This window comes from Symphalangus syndactylus, chromosome 14, assembly GCF_028878055.3.
Source record: "Symphalangus syndactylus isolate Jambi chromosome 14, NHGRI_mSymSyn1-v2.1_pri, whole genome shotgun sequence".
In the NCBI taxonomy this organism is placed as follows: domain Eukaryota; kingdom Metazoa; phylum Chordata; class Mammalia; order Primates; family Hylobatidae; genus Symphalangus; species Symphalangus syndactylus.
This window is the reverse complement of record NC_072436.2, coordinates 40,978,174-40,994,806: the sequence shown is the minus strand read 5'-3', so window position 1 is coordinate 40,994,806 and position 16,633 is coordinate 40,978,174. Positions and strand designations below refer to the sequence as shown.

Below are 16,633 nucleotides of genomic sequence, written 5' to 3'. Positions count from 1 at the left end.
ACTAAAAATACAAAAAAAAAATTAGCCGGGCGTGGTGGCGGGTGCCTGTAGTCCCAGCTGCTCTGGAGGCTGAGGCAGGAGAATGGCATGAACCCAGGAGGCAGAGCTTGCAGTGAGCCAAGATCGCGCCACTGCACTCCAGCCTGGGCGACAGAGCAAGACTCCGTCTCAAAAAAAAAAAAAAAAAAAAAAACCACACACAAATTAGCTGGGTGTGGTGACACAAACCTGTAGTCCCAGTTCCTCAGGAGGCTGAGGTGGGAGGATTGCTTTAGCCCAGGAGGTGCAGGTTGCAATGAGCTGAGATCATGCCACTGCAATTCAGCCTGGGCAGTAGAAACTCTCTCTTTTTTTTTTTTTTTTTTTTTTTTTGAGACAGGGTCACCCAGGCTGGAGTGCAGTGGCACAATCTCAGCTCACTACAACCTCTACCACCTGGGCTGAAGCGATCCTCCCACCTCAGCCTCCCAAGTAGCTGGTGCCACAGGCGCAAGCCACCATGCCTGGCAGATTTTTTGTATTTTTGGTAGAAACAGGGTTTTGCCATGTTGCCCACGTTGATCTCCAACTCCTGGGCTCAAGCAATTCACCCTCCTCGGCCTCCCAAAGTGCTGGGATTGCAGGCATGAGCCACCACACTGAAACTCTTTTATCTCTGAGAAAAAAATAGAAAAACAAAAAATGAAAATGCAAATACACCTAACCTGCCAAACATCATAGTTTAGCCTAGCCCACCTTAAATGTGCTCAGAATACTTACATTAGACTACAATTGGGCAAACTCATCTAACACAAAGCCTATTTGATAATAAAGTGTTGAATATCTCATATAATTTATTGACTACCGTACTCAGTGAAAAACAGAACGGTTGTATGGGTACTCAAAGTACAGTTTTTACTGAATGCATATCACTTTTGTCCCATCATAAAGTGGAAAAATTGTAAATTGAACCATGGTAAATTGGGACCATCTGTACCATTATCTGATGCAAAGCCAATATTTCAAAGTTTCTTAACTGTTACCAATCTGAGAATGTGCACTACATCTAACTATAAAGCACTGTGGTTGACTGAATTCTAAAGATGCATCCTGTCCCTGCCGCCGTGCCTCCCCCCTCAAGATTCTTGTCCCCTGGTTAGTCAAACAAACTCAAATCTAGGTACTGCTGTGCAGGGACATTGCAGATGCAATTGAGACCTTTAAATAGGGAGTGGGTTCTGGTCTATCCAGGTGGGCCCAATGTAATCACATGAGCCCTTAAAAGCAGAAAAGGTTAGCAGACAAGTGAGTGAGAGAGATGCTGCAGAAGGAGAAGTTAGAGGGTTTCAAAGCATGAGGGGAATTTGACCTGCCATTGCTGGAGGGGGCCATATAGGATGCAGGCAGCCTCCAAGAGCAAAGACCAGCAGCCCCTGGCTGACAACAAGGAAACAGGAACTTCAGCCCTATAATGACAAAGAACTGGATTCCGCCAACTGAAACTGACCCAATACTCCCATAGACAGTTTTTTTTTTGGGGGGGGGTGTGGGGGTGGTGGGGAGTAAACATAGAAATTGACCCTTCTGGTCCTAAAACTTGAAACTTACATTTGTTTTATCTGAATTCCTTCCTCAGGAAAGGATTCCCCCAGGCATTTCAAAAAGCATCGAAGAACAGAAACTCACCAGATCACCACATCCAGACATGAGACACCAGGCCTCCCATTCGTCATGATTGCTTCCTTGCCCCTCCCTAGTTCTTGCCCTCCCTAGTTCTTGTTTTCTTACTCACTGCTGGATTTCTTCTCTGCTATATAAACCCCTAATTTTAATTGGTCGGGGAAATGGATTTGAGACTCATCCCATCTCCTAGGCTGCAGCACCTGATTAAAGCCTTCTTCCTTGGCAATAATCGTTGTCTCAGTGGTTGGCTTTCTTTGTGGTAAGCAGCAGAACCTGGACTGAAACCCTGGTGTTTCAGTAACGCAACCACTGGAAAACATCATGTTAGGTGAAATAAGCCAGGAACAGAAAGTTAAACACCAAACATTCTCACTCATGTGGAAGCTAAAAAAACAAAATTGATCTCATAGAAGTAAAAAGTAGAATTGAGGGTGGGAAGAGTAGGGGGAAAGGATGGCCAAGGAGAGACTTGTTAAAGAATACAAAATTACACCTAGATTGAAAGACTAAATTCTTGTGTTCTGTACCACTGTACAATGACTATAGTTAACAATAATATATGGTTTCAAAAAGCTAGAAGGAGGATAATTCAATGTTCCCAACAAAAGAAATGACAAATATTTCAGATGATGAATATGCTAATTACCCTGATCTGATCACTATACATTGTATCACATCACTATGTACCTCCCATGAAAATATACAATTATTTTCAATTAAAAAAATAAACAGCTACATTTTCAGAATGTTCCACAGGGATCACTATAAAACCCTTTGCTCTGCTTTTCTTCTCTTTTTAGGATGAGTCAGCTCCAATTCAGAGGACCTCTTCGAACATGATTCCTTGATCCCTATGCAATTGGGACTAGAACATCAGAAACCAGCCCCCAACCCACTTGGAGGAATCCCAGAAAGAAGAGCTCCAATCAGTTGAAACTAGGCAAGTGCACAGTGTCCCCCCAGGGCTTAATTATCTCTAGAAGAGTCCCTGAGATTTTCTCTTTCTTGACCTTTGATATTTTAGGAAGAGTACAAGCCAGTTATTTGTGGAAAGTCCTTCAATTCAGGTCTGTCTGATGTTTTATTAATAGATTCAGGTTATACATTTGGGAAGTAATTCTCCAGGAGTGACACTGCGTTCTTCTCAGTGCATTGCATTAGCAAGCACATGAGGCTGTTTTTGTCCCAATAATAGTAACGTTAACTTAGATCACGTGGATAAGGTGATACCTGCCACAACTCTCCTCTGTAAAACTATTTTCCCCTTTGTAAGCAATGAAAACCTTGCAGGAAGCCACCTTGAGACAGTATAAGCATCCAGCTCCTTGTTCAACTTTTGCCCACTAATTTTAGCATCCGTAAATAACATTGCCTAAAACAGTTATTATGATAGTTGCCAAACGATAATTATCTAACTGCATGATTCCTTCTACATTCATTTGTTGTCATGCTACTATAAGGAAGAGTATCCCCTTCTTTATTTGTTCATTTATTATCATAATGAACTCATCGATTCTTACTTTATTTCATGGGTTGTAATCCATTATCATCATGTTGTTTTGATGCTCATATTATCCCATAGCGGGCCATATTTGTCCCAAATTTGCCCCTTCAGGTTGACTCCTTGTGTCTTTTTGATATGTTCCCATCAGTTTTTCTAAAAAATCCTTTTCTTACTTTTTTGTAAACAAGATATTCCAGGTTCATCATTTATTTTTTCTTACCCCAGTCTTAGATTCAGCTGTTTCTCCAAAGATTCCAGGCTCTTTTGGTAACAAATGGTATTTAGAAACTAAGATCTGGGCAACAGGTATGCTCATTGCTCTTTGGTATCATTGCCTCTGAGTCTTCCCAGTGGACAGAGGAAGGAAATACACATGCACCAGTGTATAGACACACAAATATGAGTTCATGCTGATACCTCCAATTTTAATACAACACCACAGGGATCTCCCTGTCCTACCATCATTCCATATGTATTATCTCCCTTCTCCATTAGTGAGAAACCTGCCTCCCAATATCCTCGATACATTTACTCATTTGTTCCATGAGTACAGAACCCAGGAAGTAATTTCAGAATTTCTAACCCATACCATTTTGAAAACTCACATAATGGAGTTCAATATAAGTTTGCAGGTTTCTTCGCCTTTAGACTGAAGATTATTAAAGTACCTTGTTTAAAAGTTATTTGCCTTCACTCCTCTTATTTTTCCTCAGTGTGATTATGTCATTAACTTATAATCTATTTAGATACATTAGTTTATGTTTTGTTTTTTCCCCATCCTTGAAGATTTAAATGTTTTTGCACACATAGAAAACGTTAATATGGTTCCCAAAGTGAAAATCACATAAAAACATATAGGCAGAGTGTGTCCCTCTCTCCTGCTTGCCTCCATCTCAGCGTACTGACTTCAGTACGGATCCAATCTCTTTTAGTGTCAGCTTTACCTTTGCTGTGTTTCTTTGGTAATAACAAGATGATTGTATATATTTGCTAATTTCTTCCTTATTTCTTATACAAAAGGTAGCATACTGTCACAGGCTGGCTCTGGGATGCAGACACTGAGATGGTGATTAGTGAGCAGGAGACTTACTAGAAAGTGTCCTAGGATTAATCCCTAGGAAGGAAAGGGTCAGAGCAGGATTGGACAGAGGGAGAAGCTGAGCTGCCGTGCGGCCTCAGCAGAGCCTCAGCTAACCTTGTGGAGAATTCTGAAACTGGGATGGCCCTTCAGAGTTGTCCCATGATAGGTGAAAAGCCAGGGGTCTTTATACCACGCGTCTATCAGTCATTAAACGTGGGCCACCCCAGGAAAAAATGTACCCTTAGGCAAGCCAGTTCTTTTCAGTAGAGGCAGATCCCACAGTGGTTTGACATCTGAGGGCTTTCTGCCAGCAGCACTAAGTCCTCAGTTCCCAACGGGATCTCAGTGCTGCATCACAGCATCTACCATACACACTACATATTTCCTTTATTTTTTCACATACATTATATCTTGGAAATCACTCCAGATCTGCTTATAAAGATCGTCCTTTTTTTCTTAACAGCTGTATAATATTCTAATGTGTGGATGTACTATTCAACGAATATTAAATCATTAAATGTTTATTCAATGAATTTCCTATGTTTGGGCATCTGTGTTGCTCCAGATGTTTTGCAATTACAATTTTTTTTTTTTTTTTTGAGACAAAGTTTCGTTCTTGTTATCCAGGCTGGAGTGCAGTGGTGCAATCTCAGTCCACTGCAACCTCCGCCTCCTGGGTTCAAACTGTTCTTCTGCCTCCTGCCTCCAGCCATGCACCACCATGCCTGGCTAATTTTTTGTATTTAGTAGAGACAGGGTTTCACCATGTCGGTCATGTTGGTCTCAAACTCTTGATCTCAGGTGATCCACCCGCCTTGGCCTCCCACAGTGTTGGGATTACAGGCATGAGCCACCACTCCTGGCCTGCAATTACAATTAACGCTGAAATAAATAACTTTATATATATGTATTAACATACTCATGGAGGCATATCTTCAAGGTAAATGCCTGTGGCCTTACTCTGTATACCTTTTACCCATCTTCCCTTATACCATCATGGTACATTTATCAAAATTAAGAAATTAATATGGTACACCACTCCTAACGAATGACGAATTTTATTTGGGTTTCACCAGTTCTTCTGCTAACGTCACCTTTCTGTTGCAGGATCCAGCCAGGATATCATGTGGCATTTAATCATGTTTTCTCAGTCTTCAATTATTGACTGGTTGTTGGGCTTTTCTTGTCTTTCATGCGTAACACTTTCGAAGCGTAGAATTCCCTCCCTATTGTGTAAAATGTAGTATAGGCTCATGGATATTTATTTTATTCCTTAGTTTATATGCAATACTATTGTTACTGTGTCCAGAGTTGGTTCCTGCCAGTGGGTTCGGTCTCGCTGACTTCAAGAGGGAAGCTGTGGACCTTCTCGGTGAGTGTTACAGCTCTTAAAGATGGCACAGACCCAAAGAGTGAGCAGTAGCAAAGTTTATCGCAAAGAGCGAAAGGACAAAGCTTCCACAGCACGGAAAGCACGGAAGGTGACCCTAGCAGGTTGCTGCTGCTGGCTGGGGTGGCCAGCTTTTATTCCCTTATTTGTCCCCTCCCATATTTGGTTTTTGTCCTATCAGAGTGCCCTTTTTTTAATCCTCCCTGCGACTGGCTACTTTTAGGATCCTGCTGATTGGTGTGTTTTACAGAGCGCTGATTGGTGCATTTCACAGAGTGCTGATTGGTGCCTTTTACAGAGCACTGATTGGTGCATTTTATAGAGTGCTGATTGATATGTTTTAGAATCCTTGCTACGGAGTGCTGATTGGTGCGTTTTACAATCCTCTTGTAAGACAGAAAAGTTCTCCAAGTCCCCACTCCACCCAGGAAGTCCAGCTGGCTCCACCTCTCATTACTTATTTTACTGCTCGAATTGGCCTAGCCTCAGCCATTGGCTCTTTCAGACTGGCTGTGTCCTGTATTTGCTTTCTATTGCTGCTATAACAAATTGCCACAAATTTAATAACAACAGGAATTTATTATCTCACAGTTCTGGAAGTCAGAGGTCTAAAGTGAACTCAATGGACCAGAGTCAGGTGTCAGCAAGGCTGGCTCCTTCTGGAGGCTCTGAGAAGAGAATCTGTTTCCTTGCTTCTCTCAGGTTCTGTGGCTGCCTGTGTACTTTGACTTGTGGCCTGTTCTTCCATCTTCAAAGCACATCACTCTGATCTCTGTTTCCATCCTCACATTCCTTTCTCCTCTCTCTGATCCTCCTGCATCCCTCTTATAAGGACGACTGTGACTCCCTCGGGCCCCCAGATCATCCGGGATCATCTCCCATCTAAAGGTTCTTAGCCATATTTGCAAAGTCCCTTTGCCATGTAAGTAACATATTCACAGGTTTTGCGGATTAGGATCTGGACATATTTGGGGGCCATTATTCAGCCCACCACATGTCCTTCTTACACGTCTCCAACATTTCTTTTCCTTCTGGTGCTACAAGATGTTCCAGCCTTATTTTGTTTATTCCTGGCTCCAGACCTAGAATTTCTCAGGCATTTCTCCAGAAATACTGGGGTGTCACTGCTTCTAGGGCTTCTCAGAAGACAGAGCAAAAAAATATAGCTAAACACAGATTAGTGTATTATATATGTGTGTACATAGACATGCACACATTCATACTGATACCTCCCACTCTACTCCACAGGGCTCATTCTAACTTTCCCCCCTTGCTTATTTGTAACTTTTTTTTCTGAGAGCGAGACCCCGACTTTCATTATCTACAACATATTTATCTATTTATTATACTTGTAGTTTCAAAATTACTGAGAAACAAATTTACTACCTAGAATACTGTGTTAATATACAATTTTTCTTTAGTTTTAGAGTATCCAGTCAAAAAGCTGTCTTCCAAAGTTGCTTAGGTCAGCTCCTCCTTCTCCCCGCAACTCTTTCAGTGAGGCTGTATCATGCGTTTGTAATATTGTTAGATTCATTCGTTATAGCCTGCTTTCTCCACAGGACTTCTTAACGGCCCGTTTCTTTTCTTTTTTTTTTGAGACGGAGTCTCGCTCTGTCACCAGGCTGGAGTGCAATGGCGCTATCTGGGCTCACTGCAACCTCCGCCTCCTGGGTTCAAGCGATTCTCCTGCCTCAGCTTCCGGAGTAGCTGGGGGACTACAGGCGCCCGCCACCACGCCTGGCTAATTTTTGTATTTTTAGTAGAGACGGGGTTTCACCATGCTGGCCAGGCTGATCTTGAACTCCCGATTTCAGGCGATCCACTTGCCTCAGCTTCCCAAAATGTTGGGTTTACAGGCATGAGCCACCCGCCCGGCCAGCCTGGTTCGTTTTTAAATTTCCGTGCACTGAAGTCCACTCTTTGTGGTGTACAGAACCATGTGTAGTTGTGTGTTTCTGGGCTTTTTATTCTGTTCCAGTGGTCAATCTGTCTCTTCATATGACAGTATCACATACTTTCCTAAAAGAGGATCTAGAATGTGTTTTTAATACCTGACAAGCTATTCTCACTCCACAGCTTTTTATTCCAGGGTTCTCCTAGTTGTTCTTATGTTTAAGTTTTTTCATATAGACTTTGGTGTCAACTTTTCAAGCTCCGTTTAAAAAAGAAAGCTTGTGGAATTTTTATAGGATTGCATAAATTGATGGTGTTGCTAAGACTCAAACATAGGCAGTTTGCTCCAACACCTACATGAAGTTTTGGGCAAAAAAGAAAAAAGTAACATTTTTGTGATGGTATTCAGTTTTTATTAATAGAGTTTGGTTTTGTTGTTATAACTAGGCTATTTTGTATTAACCCTGGAATTGAAACTTAATATGAAAATAATTTGCATGCAGGTTTACTAATAAAGAATCAGGCTCAAATGCACTAAAAGACAGACATGAAAATTGTGTTTAGACAATTCTGAAAATTCTTATCCCTATAATAGAAAATAATTCATCTGTGAAATGAAATAATAATCTAGAAACCCTCTCATGGCACGTAGAACTTGTTCTTAGTGGAAAACTCAGTCAACTAACTCTGAAATGTTTGCATACTTCAATTATACCTCAAGTAATAAATAACAACCTATTAAATAAATTTGCTTTGTGTCTTTGCGTTTTATCAATTAATTTTTTTCTCATCTGACTTCCTTCCAAAAGCACTTAAGAAGATTATAATAAGTCTCTAGTTACACTTTCCTTCTTCTGCAAATTTGTCAGAGTGAAAATTTATTGTGTTCTTTGAAAGAATTACCTTTTGGCAACTTGCACGAAGTCTTCACAAGCTTTAGCCAATTCCTCAGCCATCTTCTCCAACGAGGCAAATACTTCATTCTCCACTTCTTTCCTCTCCATTGAGATGAGCAGATGGCAAAGCTGAACAATCATTGGTGAGATGATTCTCTCAATGCCTTTGTTCTGTATCACAGAGCTGATGTCATCCAAGAGGAAAGACTCCATCTCTCTTAGTCTGTGAACAGAAGTTACAACACAGTTTAACTCACACTGACTGACATGGAAACCTACTTCTCTTTAACTTGATGTTCATCTAATTTTACTTCTATGATGAGAAAGAAATCTGCAAAATATCAAAGGGATAAGTTGGGGGAGATATTTTCAGGACCTCACAAGTATGGGATAGGTTGTGACTTAGCAGAAACATTAAAAAATGGGACAAAGGTACAATGAGATAGATTCAGAGGTTCAAACAATGGCGGATGGACTCACAAACTATATGAAATAGAGGCAGTTTAAGAAATGGTTAATCTACAAAGAAACATTGAACTTAAATTGGACTTTACAGACATTTACAGAACACTCTACCAAACAACTGCAAAATATACATTCTCATCAGCACATGGAATATTCTCCCACACAAACCTCTGTCAGGCCACAAAGCAAATTTTTCTTTTCTTTTTTTTTTTTTTGAGACAAAGCCTCACTCTTGCCTCCCAGGCTGGAGTGCAATGGCGTGATCTCGGCTCACTGCAACCTCCGCCTCCCGGGTTCAAACGATTCTCCTGCCTCAGCCTCCTTAGTAGCTGGGATTACAGGCACCTGCCACCACGCCTGGCTAATTTTTGTATTTTTAGTAGAGATGGGGTTTCACCATGTTGGCCAGGCTGGTCTCGAACTCCTGACCACAGGTGATCCGCCCACCTCAGACTCCCAAAGTGCTGGGATTACAGGCGTGAGCCACAGCACCCGGCCAAAACAAATTTTTAAAAATTAAAATAATATCAAGTTCCTCTCAGACCACAGTGGAATAAAAACTAGAAATAAATACCAAGAGGAACTTTGGAAACTATACAAAAACATGAAAATTAAACAACATGCTCCTGAGTAATGATCACTCAGGCAATGGCATCAATTAAGAAATTAAGATAAGGCTAGGCGCGGTGGCTCACGCCCGTAATCCCAGCACTTTGGGAGGCCGAGGCAGGTGGATCACGAGGTCAGGAGATCGAGACCATCCTGGCTAACACTGTGAAACCCCATCTCTACTAAAAATACAAAAAAATGAGCCGGGCGTGGTGGCAGGTGCCTGTAGTCCCAGCTACTTGGGAGGCTGAGGCAGGAGAATGGCATGAACCAGGGGGGCCGAGCTTGCAGTGAGCGGAGATCGTGCCACTGCACTCCAGCCTGGCCAACACAGCAAGACTCTGTCTCAAAAAAAAAAAAAAAAAGAAAGAAAAAGAAATTAAGATAGAAATGTAAAACAATTTTTTTTTAATTTTTTTGAGACAGATTATCACTCTTGTTGCCCAGGCTGGAGTGCAATGGCACTGTTTTGGCTCACCACAACTGCTGCCTGCCAGGTTCAAGCAATTCCACTGCCTCAGCCTCCCAAGTAGCTGGGATTATAGTCATGCGCCATCATACCGGCTAATTCTGTATTTTCAGTAGAGACAGGGTTTCTTCATGTTGGTCAGGCTAGTCTCGAACTGCTGACCTCAGGTGATCCGCCCGCCTTGGCCTCCCAGGCTGCTGGGATTACAGGCTTGAGCCACCATGCCCAGCTGGAAATTTAAAAATTTTTTGAAACAAATAAAAATGAAAACAAAACATACCAAAACCTGTGGGATACAGCAAAAGCAGTGCTGAGTAAAATTTATAGTATTAAATGCCTACATCAAAAAAAAGAAAGATTACAAGTTAACAACCTAACATCACACATCAAGAACCTATAAAAGCAAGAACAAACCAAATGTAAAGTTAGCAGAAGAAAAGAAATAAAAAGATCAGAGCAGAGCTAAATGAAATACAGACAAAAAAATACAAAGTATCAATGAAATGAAAAGTTCATTTTTCAAAAAGATAAACAGATCGATAAACCACTGGCTAGACTAACCAAGAAAAGAGAAAATCTGAATAAACAAAATCAGAAAAGATAAAGGAGACAGTGCAACTTATACCATGAAAATACAAGAGATCATCAGAGACTATTATGAACAACTATATGCTTACAAACTAGAAAACTTAGAGGAAATTAATAAATTCCTAGAAACGTGCAACCTCCCAATATTGAACCAGGAAGAAATAGCAAACCTAAGCCGATGAATAATGAATAGTTAGATTAAATCAGTCATAAAAGATCTCCCAACAAAGAAAAGCCCAGGACCAGACGGATTCATAGTTGAATTTTATCAAATGTACAAAGACGAACTAATACAAGTCCTCCTGAAACTGTTCCAAAAAAAATTTGAGGAAAAATGAGTTCTCTCTAACTCATATTGTGAGACCAGTAATACCTTATACCAAAATCAGACAGACCATGACACATAAGGAAAGAAAACTCCACACCAATATCTCTGATCAACATAGATGCAAAAATTTTCAAAAAATACTAGCAAACCAAATCCAACAGCACATCCAAAAGTAATACCCCATGGTCAAGTGGGATTCATCCCAGGGGTGCAAAGGATGTCTCAACATATGCAAATCAATAAATAAATGTGATACATCTCATCAACAGAATTTGAAATGATAAACCATATGATCATCTCAATAAATGCAGAAAAAGCATTTGATAAAATACAGCATCTCTTCATGATAAGAACCCTCAATAAACTAGGTATAGAAGGAACATACTCCAAATTAATAAAGGTCATATATGACAAACCCACTGCCAACATTATACTGAATGGCGAAAACCTGAAAGCATTCTAAGTACTCAAACAAAACAAGGTTGCCTACTTTCACCACTCCTATTCAACATACTAATTAGTACTGGAAGTCCTAGCCAGAGCAATCAGGCAAAAGAAAGAAATAAAAGGCATCCAAATTGTAAAAGAAGTCAAAATATTCCTGTTCACTGATGGTATGATTCTGTATCTAGGAAAATCTAAAGACTCCACCAAAAAACTCTTAGACTTGATAAATGAATTCAGTAACACTTAAGAATACAAAATCAATGTATAAAAACCAGTAGTGTTTCTATACACCAATGAGGATCTAGCTGAGAACAAAATCAAGAAGGCAATCCCATATATAATAGCTGCAAAAATAAAATAAAATAAAACACCAAGTAATCAAGGAGGTGAAAGATCTAAACAAGGAAAACTACATAACTCTGATGAAAGAAATTGTAGATGACACAAATAGAAAGATATCCCATGCTCATGGGTCAGATTTAATATCATTAAAATGATCATACTGCCCAATGCAATCTACATATTCAATGGGATCTCTATCAAAATACCAATGTCATTTTTCAGATAATTAGAAAAAACATGCTAAAATTAACATGCAACCAAAAAAGAGCCTGAATAGCCAAAGCAACTATAAAACAACAACAACAAAGCTAAAGGCGCCATATTACCAGACTTCAAATTATACTACAAGGCTGTAGTAACCAAAACAGTATGATACTGGTACAAAAATAGACACATAGATCAATGGAATAGAAAAGAGAATCCAGAAATAAAGCCACATATTACAGCCAACTGATCTTTGACAAAATCAACAAGAACATACAGTGGAGAAAGGACACCCTTTTCAATAAATGATGCTGGGATAATTGGATTGGCACCTGCACAAGAATGAAACTGGACCACTATCTTTTATCATATAAAAAAATCAGTTCAAGATGAATTAAAGATTTAAATGTAAGACCTGAAACTACAAAAACACTAGAAGAAAATCTGGGGAAAATTCTTCTGGACATTGATCTAGGCAAAAAATTGATGACAAAGACCTCAAAAGCACGGACAACAAAAATAAAAATAGACAAATGGGACTTAATTAAACTAAAAGGCTTCTGCACAGCAAAAGAAATACTCATCAGAGTGAACAGACAACCTGCAGAATGGGAGAAAATATTTGCAAACTATGCATGACAGGGGACTAATGACTAGAATTTACAAGGAACTCAAACAACGCAACAACAACAACAACAAAATAGAAAACAAATAATCCCATTAAACAATGGGCAAAGGACATGAACAGACACTTTTGAAAGAAGACATACAAATGGCCAAGAGGCATATGAAAAAATGCTTAACATCACAAATCACCAGAGAAATGCTAATTAAAACCACAATGACATATCATTTTACATCAGTCAGAATGACTTATTAAAAAGACAAAAATAACCGATGTTGGCAAGGGTATAGAGAAAAGGTCATACACTTTTGGTGAGAATGTAAATTAGTACAACCTCTATGGAAATCAGTATGGAGATTTCTCAGAGAACTGAAAATAGAACTACCATTCAATCTAGCAATACCACTACTGGGCATCTACCCAAAGGAAAAGAAATCATTATATCAAAAAGATAACTGCATTCATATGTTTATCACAGCATTATTCACAATAGCAAAGATATGGAATCAGCCAGGTGCTGTGGCTTACACCTGTAATCCCAGTACTTCGAGAGGCCGAGGCAGGTGGATCACCTGAGGCCAGGAGTTGAGACCAGCCTGGCCAACATGGTGAAAACCCATCTCTATAAACATACAAAAAAAAATAATCAGCCAGGTGTGGTGGTGCATGCCTGTAATCCCAGCTACTCTGATGGCTGAGGCACAAGAATAGCTTGAACCCAGAAGGGGGAGGTTGCAGTGAGCCAAGATCGTGCCATTGCACCCCAGCCTGGACGACAGAACATGACTCTGTCAAAAAAAAAAAAAAAAGATAGGGAATTAACCTATGTATCCATCAACAGATGATTGGATAAAGAAAATGTGGTACATATACACAATGGAATACTATTCAGTCATAAAAAGAGAATGAAATCATGTCTTTGGCAGCAACATGAATGAAACTGGAAGCCATTATCTAAAGTGAAAAAAGTCAGACATAGACAAATTCTGCATGTTCTCACTTACAGGTGGGAGCTAAATAATGTGTACACATGGACGTAGAGTGTGGAGTGATAAACAGTGTTGACTTGGAAGAGTGAGGGGGTGGGAGGGTAGTTGATGGTGAGAAATTACTTAATAGGTAAAAATGTATGTTATTCAGGTCATGTATACCCAACAAAGCCCTGACAAGGATTTTGAAGCAGCTATCATGAACATACTTCAACAAGTAATTGAACACACTTAAATTTTAAAAATTACAATTCAAGAAAAAAAAGACATAGAAGGAAAAAAATTGAAATTTTAGAACTGAAAGTATAATTAAAATAAATTCATTGAATGGGCTCAATAGCAGAACAGAGATGACAGAGGAAAGTCAATTAATTTGAAGATAAGATTATTACAAGTTTCCCAAACTGAATGACAAAGAGAAAATAGCTGAAAAAAGAAATGAACAGAGATCCAGGAACTTGTGGGACAATAAGAAAATAGCTAACATTTTCAAGGGCTGAAATAAAAGAACAGTTCATCCTAATCCTATACCCAGTGAAAATATCTTCAGGAATGAAGGGGAAATAAAAACATTTCTTGTCAAAATATAAACAAAAGTGACCCAGAAGAAACAGAAAGCCTGAATGAATTATTAGCTATAGAGACAGTGAAATAATAAAGGCCTATATTTTAAAAGGTCATAGATCCAGAAGATTTTAATCCCTGAATTATTTCTGGCCTTTCAAGAATGAACAATTGTTACAATGCCTAAACTATTTCACTACTTAGAAAAAGTGCAAAGCATCATTGTTTATCTTATAAGGCTAACATTGCTTTAATTTTTAAAACTAGTAAGAAATATCAAAAAACGAGAGTATATACCATTTTTATAAAGGGATACAGACACAAAAATTATAATCAAAATATTAGAATATGAAATCCAATGATATGGAAAAATAACAGTACTCCTTAACTAATTCGGGTTTGAGGAATGAGAGGGTGCTTCAACATTACAAACTCAACTGACCAGGATTCCTTGGAGAAATGGCTGATTCGAGGACTGCAGCAGGAATAGAGAAGGTAAGCACAGAATCTCTTGAAATGGCAGGAAATAAAGAAGTGCTCCCAAACAAAACAAAACCCACTTTGATGGAGGTTTGTCAAAGGCACACAGGAGCAAGTGAAAGAACTTCCAGTGGCCAAAGGAGGCATGACTGGAGCAACACCATAAAGTAACATTGGATTCTAACCCAAAGCATGAAATAAGTATCTATGAACAATGATTGAGCAAATAAATAAATAGGGGAGACAAATCTCCCATGCAGAAGAATTCTAAATGATTGATGTCGATATTTAACCCTCAAACAGTGGAGAGCATAACTCTCCAATCCTTAAGTGTGGGCTGTGCATAAGTGTTACAGGAAAGGGATCGGGATCCCGATCCACACCCTAAGAAAGGATTCTTGAATCTCGCACAAGAAAGAATTCAGGATTCTTTCCCATCCCGGTTTGGTAAACTGCAGTGCAAAGCAAAAGCAAGTTTATTAAAGAAAGTAAAGTAGTGAAAGCACAGCTACTCCATAGACAGAGCAGGGCGTTCCTGAAAGCAAGAGGAGGAAAGCTTCCACCGTAGATACAATGCTGGTATACACACACACACACACACACACACACACACACACACAGACACACAGACGATAAATACATACATATATGTATATATGAGATAAATACATACATATGTGTGTATATATACACACATATGTATATATATGATAAAAAAAGATCTGAGGAGATGTGCTCTGCTACAGGGGTTTGTGATAAAGCATTAATTTTCTTAATTACTATATTTTGCAAGAATCCATATGTTTAAAGCAAAATTAGGAATGCCCTTGTTCTCCAGATATCGGGATATCTGGACACTCCCAAGTCTGCATCTGTTTAGTAAACATTATTAATCTGTTCCCTTAACCATAAACATCTAGGGGCTAGGAATTCCTCACTTTCTGGGAACACAGTCCAGGAAGTCTCAGCCTCACTTTCCTAGCCCTCACTCAAAATGGAGTCACTCTAGTTCAAACACCTCTGACATAAGGACTTCCTTCCAAAGAGTACAGTAAGGAAAGGGAAAGAAAGAGGGACTTTTCTGTGGAGAAACGTAATGGACACCATCTCAGCCAGGTGATCAAGGTCAGCATCAACAGGAATAAATCTCACCAGTATCCCCAAAACTGTCAAGGTCATCAGAAACAAGAAAAGTCTTAGAAACTGTCACAGCCAAGCGGAGTGTAAGGACACATGACAACTAAATATGATGTGATGTCCTGGATGAGATCCTCGAACAGAAAATAGTATTAGGCAAAAACTAAGGAGATCTGGATAAAATATTCACACTAGCTAATAATAACAAATCAATATTAGTTGAGTAATTGTTGCAAATATACCATGCTCATGTAAGATGTTGGTTATAGGAGACAATTGAGTACAGGGCATATAGTGCTCCTTGTACTAATTTCTTAATTTTTCTGTAAGTACAAAACTGTCCAAAAAGTTAAGACTATTTTAAAAAAAATTCAACTATCACAATATATCAAATCAATAATTTAAACTAGGATAATACGATTAAATCAATAAATACTAAAAAGCTTGTTTCTGATCTTTTTTCAAAATTTCCAAGTAAAATGATTAAATATGATTAGTAATCAAGAGAAAGCTTTAAACTAAAGAGTAAGACACAGAGCCAATTTTATACATCAGTTTCAAGCTAGAAATATCATCTGCCACCATTATTAAACATCTTTTTTCAAAATTCTGCTCAATATAATTAGATCAAAAATTGAAATAATTGGGGCGGGGCACGGTGGCTCATGCCTGCAATCCCAGCACTTTGGGAGGCCGAGGTGGGCAGATCACTTGAGGTCAGGAGTTCGAGACCAGCCTGGCCAAAATGGCGAAACCCCGTTTCTACTAAAAATCCAAAAAGAAAATTAGCCAGGCATGGTAGTACGCACCTGTAATCCCAGCTACTTGGGAAGCTGAGACAGGAGAATCACTTGAACCCGGGAGGCAGAGGTTGCAGTGAGCCGAGATTGCGGGACTGCACTCCAGCCTGGGTGACAGAGCGAGACTCCGTCTCAAAAAAAAAAAAAATTTTTTTAA

The 16,633-nt window shown here is 39.3% G+C and overlaps 1 protein-coding gene across 1 annotated transcript in view; it reads right to left on the bottom strand.

Annotated features, from left to right (window-relative positions):
* LOC129462946 (uncharacterized) overlaps positions 1–16,633 on the bottom strand; it is a 72,401-nt gene that overhangs the window by 26,297 nt on the left and 29,471 nt on the right. Inside the window, exon 2 of the mRNA XM_063617041.1 lies at positions 8,437–8,652. Within this exon, the coding sequence (XP_063473111.1) occupies positions 8,437–8,642 (206 nt within the window). The 5' untranslated portion in view covers positions 8,643–8,652. The remainder of the gene's footprint in view (positions 1–8,436; positions 8,653–16,633) is intronic.